At 47.9% G+C, this 14,208-nt stretch overlaps 1 protein-coding gene across 1 annotated transcript in view; it reads right to left on the minus strand.

Moving 5' to 3' along the window:
* LOC100865749 (protein vein) overlaps window positions 1-13,536 on the minus strand; it is a gene marked incomplete at its 5' end in the record, with an annotated part of 58,428 nt that extends 44,892 nt beyond the window's left edge. Inside the window, one exon of the mRNA XM_003697306.4 lies at window positions 13,374-13,536. Within this exon, the coding sequence (XP_003697354.3) occupies window positions 13,374-13,536 (163 nt within the window). The remainder of the gene's footprint in view (window positions 1-13,373) is intronic.
* Window positions 13,537-14,208: the final 672 nt, after the last annotated feature.

A 14,208-nucleotide genomic window follows, 5' to 3' on the forward strand; every position in this document is an offset into this window, starting at 1 on the left:
GGTTATAAATACTGCGTGACCCATCAATGCCACTGCTGCCACCATTCAGAAAGGAGCGAGGAAGCCGGGAATCGGGCGGACAACGTGGCTAGAGAGAGACAGAGCTTTATAGAGAAAAAACCTTTTTCCTTCCTTCCCTCTTTTTCTCACCCTCGTCCTCCGTCCGCGAGTTTTTCGTCTCGAACGCCATCGAACGCTTATTTCTCGAGCGTGGATGGACATTTTTCTTTCTCTTTCGAGAAAGAGAGAGAGAGAGATCGGACATCGAAAATAATAATCTCTCCCCTCTCCCCTTGGACGACGTAATAAATTGCGACCGAGAGACGAATAGAGCGGTGTCGTTTATGTAAAAACAGTTTAGTCTGGTGTCGCGGTCGCTGATTTATCCGGCGCGTTAAACAAACCGTAGAAATAAAGGCGGCGCGGTGCAAAGACGTGGGCTCGTTTTATTTTAATCTCATCCCCTGGCCAGGCTCGCTTTCGCGCTCGCTCGCTCGCTCGCTCGCTCGCTCGCCCGCTTTCCTCGCCACTCGATATTTTCCTCTCGTTACTTTCGATCATGTGTCGTTTCTTCGTTGCTCAACGCGAGTTTATATTCCCTTTAATACTCGATTCCGTTTTCCGTCCGCTCCTATCCTCCTCTTCCAACGCTCTCTCTCGAGGGGAGGGATTTCCATCCTGCGGAAACACGAGTTTTATGCCCGCCCATTAACTTTTCACCCTTATTTTCACCCGTATTCGCATTATCCTCTCGTCCTGCCAACGGATTCTCTGCCTCTCGTTTTCTTCCTCTTCCGTCCGACCGGCAAATAAACCGCTATGTTATTCTACCTTCTGTTCTCGCGTTGATCAATCATCATCGCTCCATGATACGTATTTATACACGATCTCTCGTTCGAGAATTATTCCCCATTTGTTGTTCGAATCGTGAAAAATCCTCTCTCTGTCTCTCTAGAGATCGATTCGATCGATCGAGGTGTCTTGGCGGACGCGTCTTGGAAAAAGGTCAAACGATTTCGAAGAGAGAGAAAGATATCGGGACAAAAGTCTTGGCTCGAAAGTCCGGCGGCTGGCTGTTTTGGAGAGGAGGCCGGGAAGAAAAGAAGAGAGCGAAGAATCCGGTACAGTTCTTAGCAAGGATGAAGTGGCCTACGGTCGGGTCCTCTGGAGGGCTTTTCACCGGTATCCGCCCCTAATCTCGCCTAACCATCGAGCCGCTTCCTCTGCAAAACTCTATATATCGCGGGTTACGCCCCGATTCGTCAAGAGCCACCCTCACGTTGCTCTTCATCTTTGCCCGCGTCTTCTTCCCGGCTTCAACTTCTCCCTCCCGTCCACCTTTCCACTTCGCAAACTCGCTCTCCAACGGCGGCCAACGGTTTTCTTTGCTCGGCCACTGGGGTGCAAGAGGAGGGGAGGTGTGTGGTTGGAGTTCCCTCGAATACTACCCACCACCACTGCTACCACCTTTCATCGCGAAACTAAGTTTCGCGACCTTTAGCCGTGATTTCCGCTTTTACCAGAGATTGCTCTTTTGTCGGCCGCGTCAATCCTCAGGCAGAGGGTTTGAAGAACGATGCGTGTCTTCTTCGTCGCGCGTTAATCTCCATCGAAATTCCGTTATTATTATCGACGCAAACCGAAGGATTCTGCCTCGAAAATTGCCGAGAGAGAGAGAGAGAGAGAGAGAGAGAGAGAGAGAGAGAGACAAAAGACAGTTTGAATGGAGGAGGCTCGGATCTTCTCTCGATCGATCTCTTCAAAAGGGTCGCCTTTTGAAAACGGTAAGAGTCCTCTCGACCTCCTTGCACACCCTTTCCCCGGGATAATTTTAGGAAAACGAATTTCCCTCGCCCGTTTATTTAACGCCTTGGAAAATACTCTCGATCCTGGAGGAAAACTTATCGAAAAGGAACCTCTCTTTCTTTTCTTTTCTTTTTTTACGGCATCTTTTAATAGTTTCGAAAAGTTTTCAAAGCAGGGAGAGTTTTCCCCGTCGAGAGTTTATCCGTCGGGATATTTCTGGAGGATCGAGAGAGAGAGAGGGACAGGTTCGAAGAGGACCGATTTAAATCTAAGCAGAGCGTTTTGGCAAACGCGGGGAATCGGCGATCTCTCTTCTCTCTCTCTCTCTCTCTCTCTCTCCACGGATCAGAATTTCTTCTCGGTGTCTCGCAGTTTTCCTCCCCTCCGCGTCTCCGCCTCGCCGTTCTCCGTCCAACATAGCCGAGCGTGAGTCATCGACGGAGGACCGGGATGCTGGACCTTGTCGCGAATCTAAATAAATACGGACACGCGCGCGAAAAACGAGGCAGAGGAGGATCGGGTTGAGGGCAAGGGGTGCGGCCGGTTACCGAGACATCGCTTAGAAATGCGTGAGTAAGAACATTAGGCCGTGGTAAATTTATATCTTTCACCCGCCCGCCTTTTCCGATCCTTTCTTTCCTTCTCCCTTTAATGGATACAAAATTTCTCCTTTCGCCAGATTAGAATCTTCTCGAGGATTAGAATAGAAACTCGTTGTGTTTCGGCGAGTTTTCCCTTTGCTTCGCTAAGAAAAATGCTAGATTCTGGATTTTTATCTAAGAGAAAATAATAGATCAAAGTTTGATAAACGGGATGCAAGCATACAAGGGATTTCTATTCGCGTTCTTCAAATAAACGTATTAAAATTAAAATTTTCGTATTCCGTAAATTCTTGCTTCCCGAAATATCTAACTTCTTCTGCCTCACCTCAGATGTCTGACACGAGTACAATGATATTAACGCTCTCTCCCAGATAAAACAAGTTGTCCCTAATCGTTGCCAGATTATTCGTCGATACGAATTCCGAATCACGGATGGGAATTCGTTGGAGGGATATGAAAATTACAAGTTGAGGGTGGGTGACGAAAGGCGAGCGTCGAACGGGGATGAAAGCGGTTGGGATATAACGAAGTACGCTCGTAATCATGGTCCACGCTCATCGGTGATCGTTCTCCGCTCCCGTTAAAATTGTTAAATTATAAACTAACGCGTCGCAGTCGGCACGGTAATTCGATTCGCGACTCTCGTCTGCCCCGATTTTCTCGACCGTCGCTCCACAACGATCGATTTTTCCACGCGCTAAAATCACGATTATTTCTTTTCTTTCTCTCATTCGAGGAGACGAACGAGAATATTATCGATTGATCGATTCTTCTTCCGCGTAACGGAACGGTCGATCGACACGGGACGAGGAAGCGCGGGTCAAGAAACGAACGTTGGCGAGATGTTTTCGCGGAAGGATCGGTAGGTGGTCGTGTGTTTCGAGCCACCACTTCGGGATGCCCATCAATTTTAATTAATTATTAATTTGGCGTGCACAAAGGCGCCGACCTGTTCGCCGACCCTCTCTAGTCGCAGAGAGGTCCCTCCCTCTTTCCGCCCCGCGAGCAATCCTCGACGCTCCCACGCCCTTCCCCCTATCACCGAAATTTCGCACAGGTTCCATTATGAACGGCGGGGATCTTTAAAGGAAACAAGCCGCGCGAGCGGAACGGCACGAACATTCTTAATTAATCGTTACTAATTGCCAAAGAGCGGATTGTATATTCCTTCTCTAGTAATGAGATCGTACCAGTTTCTCTCGTCTCTCTCTCTCTCTCTCTCTCTCACGTCCGCTTTTGTTTCCGCCTCGTTACTTTCTCGTGAACTGCTAATACCGTTGAGAGGACGATTGGCTGGTTTTCATGGGGTAAATTTCAAAGTTCTCCTCTTCTCGAGTGGGAGAAGATTCGATGGTTTCGCGGAGCAAAAACTGGAAGAAAAATCGTAAGTCTGTGTTCTAGGGGAGAGGAAAGTTTCAAGACGTTTCCTTTCGTAAATATTCCGAGGACGCGAAGAGGATTTAATTGCCGCGCGTTTTCGCCTCGAACGATACATTTTTTCCCCTCGAAGGAATCTATAAATATTTGATTCTTTCCCCGGATGGTACCGCAGTAAGTTAACCCCTCTCCCGTTGCGGATCAACCGTGGAAAATCGCCAGTTGATTTTGCCTCCTCCTCCCCCCTCCCCCTCCTCCATCCCTTCGATCCTTCGGCTTTTACCCTCGTCGCGTTCCCGGTCGAACCTCGTTTTCCACGTGGGAGGATTTCGTGAACTGGCCGGCGATATGCCGGTGTGATTGGACAACGTCCAACCAACGTCGCAATCGTAACAAGGGGAGGGAAGGGCGCAAAGGGAGGAGGAGAAGAGGGGTGGCTCGAAACACCTTGCGGATGTATCTCTCTCTCTCTCTCTCTCTCTCTCGTGGCTATCTCTCAACCCTTTTCTTCCCAACCATCTCTACCTCCTCCTTCTTTTTTTACCCTTGCACCCCCTTGGAAGGAAGAGAGCGGCGACTTAATCGCATTTGGCAGCGGTCCAGGACACGAGCAAAGTTACCAGAAGCTCGTCGGTCGGTCACAGTTATCCCTCCAGGAAAGTACGGTGTTGTTTCATCCGGTGGATACGGCGCGCGAGCTGGTTACTCGTTTAGTCGTTAATTCCGTTCCTTCTGGCACCGGTGCAGGTGAGGGGGAGGATTTCGGTTCCCTCTTTTTTCCTTTTCTTCGGTTTACCGGTTGCGGTATTATTTCTTCTCTTTTTCCCTTCTTTCCTTCTTTTTTCCCGTTCTCCCGCACGCGCCGTTGTTCCGTGCTTTTTCAGCCGCGGTAATCCCCTACTGTCTGGCCGCTGTCGGTGACCGAAAGGGGGTGACCCCGCCACCCCTTGAAGTGCCTCTCCCCCGAAAGGGGGGAGAAGAATTTTTTTTCTAACGCGAATCGAAATTTCAGAAGAAACTTGGCTAGGCTGCTTCCGCCAAATTCCTTAAATCAACCCCTCGTTCTCCAACTTCAAAGGGGATGAAACTATGCCTCGGTTCCCTTCGCATGTATATGTATATACATATTGCTCGTCGAACGGAGAGGGAGAGTGAATTTCACGAGCGATCGATCGCGATGATCGCGGGTCACTTGGCCCGAAGATTCTCGAAGCGGATTCGGCGGAAAGTTGGGGTTCGAGTTTCTCGGGATCAGGAGGAAACTCGTCGACGACCGACTGTCCGTTAACAATGTAACGGAGTTTCTGCTCGAGTAGATACTCGAGTGGAGCGGCAGGAGTTGGAGGGGGGAAGCCTCGCGAATTTACACGCGCAAATAATCCGAAATAACGGCGGCAAGTCCGTTAATACTTAAGCGATCGAGATGTATTAATCTCCGCCCACAGCTGCTCCGCCGTGCTTTTCGTATTCATCGCGAATTTCAACTTTCCAGGCGCGCCCCTCCGCTGTTAAATTAATAAGCAACCGGGGGATCTATGGAATTTCCAAGATTTCTCGCCTACTGCGCCTAGTGCACTTCAATCGTCTCGCTCTTCGTTTCTCGATTTGCAAAAATGTCTCGTTCCGCGATGTTGAAAAATATTTCCACCAAAAATTCCCTTTCGATCAAATATCGCTTTGATTGATTCACCGCCATCCTCGATTTCGAGCGAAATGAAAATGAAGATTAATCATCCCGCTCATTACCAACACTTTTCCGCGGGAAGCGAGGCAATATTTTTACTTCGTATCCAAGTCTTTGAGGCGAGGCAGAGACAGGGAAAGAGAAAGAGTCCCTTTTATCTCGCGCGAAATCGACTCGCTTCTTTCGAGCAAACCAGCGGGAATTCATCTCGATATGGAGATATGGAGTGAAATCTTCTCCCCTCCGTGTCTATCCGCGCTTACATCAAATATGTATTCAGGAGAAACATATATACGTGTTCGAAGCGATCTCACGACGAAGAGGATGAACGGAGGATAATCGACGTGTGTATTAGGTGTATTAATTACGTGTGCTCGCATGTGCACGTCGCCCGGAACGGCGTTAATAGTAAGAATGTGGCGATAATGCCAGAACGAGGTATGCGCGTTCCATTACCGTTCCAGTTAGATGATATATATATATCGAACGTGTTAACATCGGTGGAATCGTCGTTAATAATTTCGGGGAGGATGGAAGGGACGAAAGAAGCGGAGAGAAGAATGGCGAATTTTCGAACGATCTCCATGGATGCAGGTGCGCGCCGCTTGTGGCCTTTTTTAATGGAATGTGTGCAAGAATTTTGCACGGTCCAAGGGTTTCGGTTTTAAAAGTAACCGCTAGCACGCGGTTCAACGAATCGCGATATTCGTTTGGTCGCCCCCGTTTTTCCACTCCCTCGTTTTCTCCATAAACGCTTCACCATTGGTAAACGGTTGCCGGGCCAAACGTTTGTTTTATTGTCCGCCGCTTAAAAAATAACGGGAGAAGAGGAAAATCGCGGGAATATTCCCCGTCCCAGAAGTTTTCTTTTTTTTTTTCTCTCTCTCTCTCTCTCCATCCTCCGAACAAGAACGGATGCACGGTTTCGAGAATCAGCGACAAGTTACGCGGAGGAACGATTCGATTATTATTACAAGAGCCGGTGGAAAAAAGTGGCCGTTTTCTTGAAACTGATCCAGCCTGGTCGGGTATTTCGTGACGTTGGCATTTCAATGGAAATCCCAACGCGGAGCTCTCTTGGAGGAGGCGAGGAACAAGCGGTGGCGCACACCCGAATAATTCCGTCCATCCTTGGACAGAGAGCTGGTCCGGCCTCGCCCGGTAAATTATACACACAGGGCCGTCGCATTCGTATGCATTTCTGGAATCGTGGACCGTGAAGCTGAGATACCGGTTGAAAAGCCGAGCTCGAACGGCCGAGCTTTTAAGCCTGGAAAGCTGGAAACGGGCTCCATCCCATCCTCGGAATTCTTCCTCCCCTGTGAAATGAAAGGGAGCGGGGAGGAGGGAGGGAGAGATGCGATCGCGCGCTGTAAAATTGAAAACTGTGCGCACGGATCCCCGATTATTATATAAAAGTTGGCGAGCTTAAACGACGGTTGACGGTACTTCCAGGTACTATCCTATCGTTCAATTTCACACGACTTTAATCGAGATTGAAAATCCCAAATGCGTACGAAGATTCGCAAGATACGAGAATCTACTATTTTTTTCTTTTTTTTTTTTTTTTCCCCATCCGCTCATCTGCTTTCGTTAAACTTCGAATGGACGGGAAAAAAGGAATATTTATCGAGGCGCGAGACGGATACTTACGCAAACGTGGGAGACCGTGTTTCCCCTCACCCCCCACCTTTTCTTTCTCTTCCTTTTTTCTTTCCATCGAGACGGTGCAGGTTTACGGGTGCAAAGTTTATGATTGCTCCACGCTCTCGAGGATCTTCCTCCTGGCCCGAGTTGAAAAGTGTTTGTAACGAAGCGCGACGGGCATAAAGATCGTCGCGTCTCCACTCGGGTATAATGGTACCCGCGCCAACTCTAAATTGCTTGTTAAAAATCCTGTTGACTTTGCCGCTTTGTTTACAGGCGACGCCGGCAGCCACTTGGGCCAATTTTTGATCCTTTTTCAGCCGAATTTATCGCTCTCCTCTAGAAGAGGTGAAGAAGAGAGGAGAGAGGCGACTCGGGCGAAACTTCTTAACGATGCGCGGAGAATTAGTCGGCAAAGATATAAGGTCTCGTTATTTTACGGGGGAATAATAAAACGCGGGCGGGTAAAAGAATCGAGAAGTCGATAGACTTTTCCTCGAGTCGCGCGTTTCTTCTCCTCCCTCGGCAACGAGGAAGTGGTGGAGATCCGCGCTTGGTCGGACGCTTATCTTCCTAGGATATTTTATCCTCGTCGAAACTCTGCTGCTTTTCTTTTTCCGTTTATTCCAACGGATAAACGTTTCTTTAACGTAACGATTCGTGCCAGAAACGAACGAATACCTTCATTTTTCTTGTTCTGCTCGCGTCGTAAATACGGAGTCTCTCCGTTTCGAAACGGAAGTGTGTTTCGCTTCGCCTTCGAGAATTAACCGTTGAAAAACAACAGGCTCCGTTTGAAGAGTATTTTCGATTTCGTTTAATCGAATTTGAACGGCGGTAGGCGACAAAGGGCGCTAGCAGAGAAATTCCATCCTTTTGTAATTAACACGCGAGACAGAGAGAGATGTTTCACGTAACACTTTTTCCCTCCGAGCGGGGACTCCCCACCCGACAAAAGAATAATCGATACGCCGTGAAATTAATTAGTATTAACCCGTCGCGGTTGTTCATTCCCGCCCACGTGAAATGAATTCATCGAGGCACGAAACCTCTCCCCCTTTGTACAACCCCCTATGTCGTTCCCACGCTTCGTTACCGGATAAATATGAACGAAACAACACACCGTGTCGATGCGATCGATCATCCCGCCTTCTCCAAAACACGCGCCTCCTTTCTTAAACCCCGGCGGACAGACAGGCGGTGTAAATTAGCCAGATTCTCTTGGTGTATAATTTCATAGCCAGCAGCGATTCATTGTGCGCGGTTTCCCCTGATTTATTAATCTTCATTAACAACCGATTTACGAGGGAGGAAGATGAATCAGCGCTAACTGGGGGGGAAGACGGAGAGAGAGAACGTGTGTGTGCGTGTGTGTGTGTGTGTGTTCCGGGCAGAGTACAATAACGCGGTCCGTTTGCAGAGTCCCTGAGAGAATCCGCTCGTTTAACCTATTAACATTTTATTGCTGGCAATCTTTCCTGGTCGGATAGCACGTAGGAAAGGCGTAGAAGATATCGGTATAGGTAGGAAGAAAGGAAGAAAGGAAGGTTTCGAGCGGTAAACCAAGCGCCCCGGTTAAGATCTTTTGGGGGGAGGGTGGTGGTGGTGGTGGTGGTTTGGTGGAGGCACGTTCAACGGGAGATTTGTGAGTGGAAAAAGCGTGCACGCCCCCTCGAAAGGAAAACGCGCGGCCGTTACACCATCATTTAACCGCGACTACAATATTTGGCCGGATTCGTTTCTTTCCTTTCTCCACCTGTTTCTGGAATTATATAAGTATATAAATAAATTTCGTTTGTTCAGAGAAGAATCGATTCGTTTTTATATTCGATAAGCACCGGTTACGGTAAATCAACTGGAATAACGATAAATAAATAGGATGGCGATAAATGCGATTTGTATCCGGGTGGATAAGTTCGGTGAATGAAAACCGGGGACGAGGACGTGGGCCGATAATAAGTCGGGACGAATCGTAAAGCGAACGACTCGTTCCGTGGTCTAATCTCGTTTAAGGCTGGTGGCCTTTATGGTTGGCTCGCTCGTCGTATGGTCGCCCAATTACCGTGACTCGACGTACCTTTAACGCCGCCATCGTCAAACTTTCCATGATTCTCAGCGATTCTTCGTAACGATTCGTTCCTCATATTCGATTCCTTTCTAGGGATATAAAATGTACGTGACAAAAGGAGAAAGAAATATATATATATATATACACAGGGAAAGAGAAAGAGAGAGATCTTTTTATCAATTTTTCCATTCCATTAATTTGACATGGACGCTTGGATAGGGTGCGTTTCAAAGCAAGCCGTCACTCGAAGGATAGATGCCCTAGATCGATACACGAAGGGTCTCGAGACACGTTTTGCAAACCTGCAATCACCTAATAGCTCGCACTCCGGGTTCGGATAACGCTCGCTAGTCCAGCGGATCGATAGAAATTCGATAGCAATGCACCTGTCGACGATGAGGCAAATGAAAGACCTCCGAGTTTCACCGAGGCCGGTGCACAGTCTCGAAACTCTTCCACCCGTGTTCTCCTCCCCCCGTCAAACATGAATTAAATCGGTAAAAATTTTCTTTAACCGCGTGAAAAAACCTTTCGACGAAAAATCTCTCCCACGAAGACAGACAGTGGTACTGGTGATGATGGTGGTGGTGGTGGTAAGAAGATAAATGAAGATTCACGGGGTTGAGCGGTGTTTGCCGGGATTCCGCGATTTTAGTTGTTCGAGCGTTGGACGCAAGCCGCGCCGTAATTATAACATTTACCCGTTTAATTTACGGGCCGAGGGAGCGCAAAGAACGTCGCGCGGAAGCACTCTCGATAAGGGCCCTTGCGCGACGGTGCACTTTTGTCAGCTCACCCTCCGCTACTTATGATGACAAATTAGCGAGATAACTAGTGGCGGCCGGATAATAAACGGCCTGGGAACACGGTAACGCACGAACGTGATAATTTCGGAATAATTGCAGCGAACGTCGCCATTGATCAAACTTGAACAGGAGGAACAACTGCCAGCATCCCGTTTCCTCGGATGCCGATCCCGCGGCTCGATCCCGAATTGATCCGTCGTCGCGCCTCTTTCCTCCCTCGAAAGAGAAATCGAACCTTTTCGTCTTTTTCCTCGTCGAGAGGAAAGATTAGAAGAAAATAGGTGGTCGTCTGTCTTTCGATGGTGAACGCACACCGTGGAATCTTGTTTATCGATTCACGCGAATTCGATCGAATTTTGAACCGCTTTCGAGTTAATTGAACGCCTGGAAAAATTAATGTCTCCTTTAGTACCGATAACCTCTTGTCATTTTGTAATCGAACAAACTCGGACACGGACCTGGCACAAAACTAGTTGGGACACAGCTCTCAAATGAGACATCGCCCACCGACACGCGACTAAATTCGGCGAAACGATTGTGGTCCTTCGAGCCAGATGTCTTCCTTTACCTATCTCGTACGAAATTTCTTCTCTTCCAGCATGAGAGAGATTCTATTATCGGCGATAGAGATATTCTTCTTAGCTCAACCTGTACGCGTCTCTCTTACGTTCGATTCTATAGAATATCGAGTATTAGAGTATACATTGCTCGCATCTTGGAGCTAGTCTCAGAGATCGAAAAATCTCACGTGGGTTTTAGAGGCGATTTCGCCCCACGTACGCGCGGGGACACGTTCGATTTTACGACTACGGAATGTATCTGCGGCTTCCGACCACGATATCACGTGGATCACAGTAATTGAAAATTACGATGGGACACGTGTCTCGGTTTCGACGCGAGAGAAGGAGGAGGAGGGGTCGTCGTGAGATTTTTCTTTCGTGATTTTACAACGATAACCGATCGCGCGTGTAGGAAGGAACGAAAAGTTTCGAAGCGATTAAAAAGCGTTTTTACATCGCGCTTTTCTTTTTGTTTCCTTTCTCTCCCTTCCCTTCTCTCCCATCACGTTTGTTGTCTACTCAGCCGGCGTGTTTGCTTTTATCTTTTTTTTTTTTTTTTTTATTTTTTTTTATGTTTATCTTCATCTCTTCATTCGTTTACCATATCGTTTATTTATACAACCGGGATGATTTTGTTTATACCCGTCCATTTGATATTTATCGATACGCGGATAATGAAATTCTATATGATCGTGGAATAGAAATCTCATTTTCCCCTCCCTCCCTTCCTTCCCCTATCGGAGCGAGAGAACTTTGACGACGACGACGAGTTTGTTGTTGATTAATTCGCGGCAGGTAATAAAACTCTCGAAATATCGATGGACGGGGATATAAAATTGGATGGATCGGCTGCTAATAATTCCATCCGGGGAAACGAGTTTCCTTCGTGAATTTCGTACGATCGAGATTCTTCTTTCGAGCCAACGCGATCAATTATTCTTCGCCCGGTTTTTTTTTTTCGGTCGAACGGCAAAAAGAAGAAGAGAGAAAAAAAGAAGCCAAATTTTTTTTTTTCGACTTTCGAACGGTTTGGATATCCCATCCTGATAATTAATTTACGATCCTCGCAAAAGTTACCTCGGACCTATTATCCTATTACTCGCGAAAGAGTTAACCGACGCATCGCAAATTTTCGGGCCGGAAATCCGATTACTCCCTTCCACGCGTGTTGCCGTCGATTAATTAATTACGAACGAAAACAATGGACATGAAAAATTCTGCAACAAGAGTTTCCTCCTCCTCTTTTTATCTGTTTCACTCGTCGAACGCCTCCTCCTTCCTTCCTTCCTGTCGACGTGTGAAAAATCCAACCCTTCGACGCCTAATCACCCAGGGATATCCATTAAAAATCGCGGAAAGGACGACGATCCTGGCGTACGTTCAAGTGCCACTTGCACACCATCCATCCATCCGTCGGGGAAAGCGACTAATTGCAAACGGCCATTAAACGCCACTCGCGGCGAGAGCAGTTTTTCGAGAGCGAAAGCAAAAGTGTGTCGCGATTCGCTTTCTTCCCGTTTCGAGGAACGCCGTTCAAAAGCGGGCCTCCGCCGTTTTTCGAAAGCTCAAAGGCAAACGGGGTTTAACAATCTCCCCGGGAGGCGAGAAGCGTAATCGTCGTGGAAAGAGGATGGTTGTTTACGATTGTTATTTATCGAGAGAAAGCTTTTGAAAAACAAGCAGAGAAATGTGTGTATGTATGTTATATATATATAGAGAGAGAGAGGGATGGAGGAAAGTTTGAAACCGTGGACGTTTGGCTTTCGAGAAGGAGAAAGGGAGGAAAGTCTGGATTACAATATGGCCACGTCTTAGGCGCACGCGTGCGCATCCCGCATGAATACATCATCTTTAAAGAGTAGGAACGGCGAAACGAGAGAGTGTTGCCAACAGTTGAGTCATCAGAGGAGAAGAGGGCCGCCGGCCTGCTCTCTCGCTATAATCGTTCCTCCGTGGATAGTAAATCCGGCCGAAAGGCCGTCTGAAATTATTACGGCCCCCAGGGACGTGGTAACGGCTCGCGGTGCCACCGATAATATTTACAAACTGACCGATCTCTCGAAGAAAGATTCCTCCCTTCGATTCGACGAATTCCTCTCTTCCGTTCTTTCCTTCCTTCTGTTCGTTGAAAAAAGAAACGAAGAAAGAAAGAGAGTGGAGGCGAATAAAAATTTTGGACCCGGTTCAAGCGAAACGATTAGAAGGGCAAGGCTTCTTCTTTTATTTCCTCGCCGGGATTCCGGGCCACGACAGTGGTAATAAAAGAAATCGAGCGTAATAATGGCGATTATTATGTCGTTACGATCGATCGGCGGGCGGAGAGGCACGCGAGCGGCGCGGGAGAAATCGATGTCACACGGCGGGTAATATTCTTGGCAGGGATATTTAGTAGGAGGGGAGGTGTGGCAGCCCCCTGGAATGAAGAACGACGAGAAAACGAGCGGCGAAAGTTGAGCTCGGATCGGGGGAGGGGAGGTGCATAGGTCTAAATCGGTGCCAAACACGAAACACAATTTCGTTAATCGCGAATTATAAGCCCCGAGAACGAGGGGGAAGTTTGTCGTGCACACGGTTTATAAACGATTCGCGAAAATTCGCGAAACTTTGCGGGTTTCGTTTTCGCCACGGTTATCCTCCCGGGTTCGGGCGTTGTTCTCGGATGCGCGCGAAATCACCCGTCTCTTTCGCTCTTTCGAATTTTTGTTTTACTTTTTTCCTTTCTTTTTAACTCTGATAGAAAAAGAAGAAGAAGAACGGCGCGTGGCGTACACGATGGCTGGTTTCGCAGGCTGGATTGGAAAATCAAAGTAAGAGTAGACTCACCGTTTGTGTTGAATCCTGAGGCCTCTGCGAGGGTGCAGCGGTATACCGTCTTTGAGCCAGTGCACCCTGGGGGGCGGAGAGCCCCTCGTTCGGCATACTAGCTTCACTCTTTCCCGTAACCTCGCTATCGAGTCCCTGAGCTCGGACAACGTAACCTCCCTCACTGAAATCAGACGTTTGCACTCGTTGAAATTTCCACTCGATCGATCGAAACTCGTTAGCATACGGAAAAGAAAAAAAAGGAAAAAAGAGGAGGGGGGAGGGGGGAAAATACGTCGTTTCGAAGGGAATATCGGCGAGGCGAATAAAACAGGGTTACGGAAAATAGGGAGGAGAGGATCTTCCATTGTTTAACATTCGCCCGAGCAGCGAGAATCGCGGTGAGAAAAGAAGGTGGACGGAATATTTGAAAGGCGATTAAGGCGAAAAAGTTGCGAGCGACGTGCGGCGGCAAGGGGTCCGTGGGAAATTTTGACGCGTAATGAATTTCGCGACGGGTAAATCTGCGCGGCGCACGTTGAAAGAGAATTCTTAAAGCGGCCACTTTCCAACTTTCCATCCAACTACGTGTCTCGAACTTCCGTCGAAACTTCCCGTCGAAAATCCTACCCGTAGTTTTAATAAACTTTTCGAGAGAGAGCCGTACTTCTCGCCACTCTGAACGGGGGGAGAGAAGGGGGCAATATACGTGTTTTAAATTGCGCGATCTTCGACGCAACGATATTCTCGGCTAATAATTTCTCCCTTCAAAAATATATATATATTTATTTCATCGCGTCTTTTTTCAACGAGCGTCTTTTTTCGATCGCATCGTCGAGTAATATTCCGGCCGCGT

This window comes from Apis florea, unplaced genomic scaffold, assembly GCF_048593485.1.
Source record: "Apis florea isolate Af1SG1 unplaced genomic scaffold, ASM4859348v1 contig_3802_pilon, whole genome shotgun sequence".
Classification (NCBI taxonomy): domain Eukaryota; kingdom Metazoa; phylum Arthropoda; class Insecta; order Hymenoptera; family Apidae; genus Apis; species Apis florea.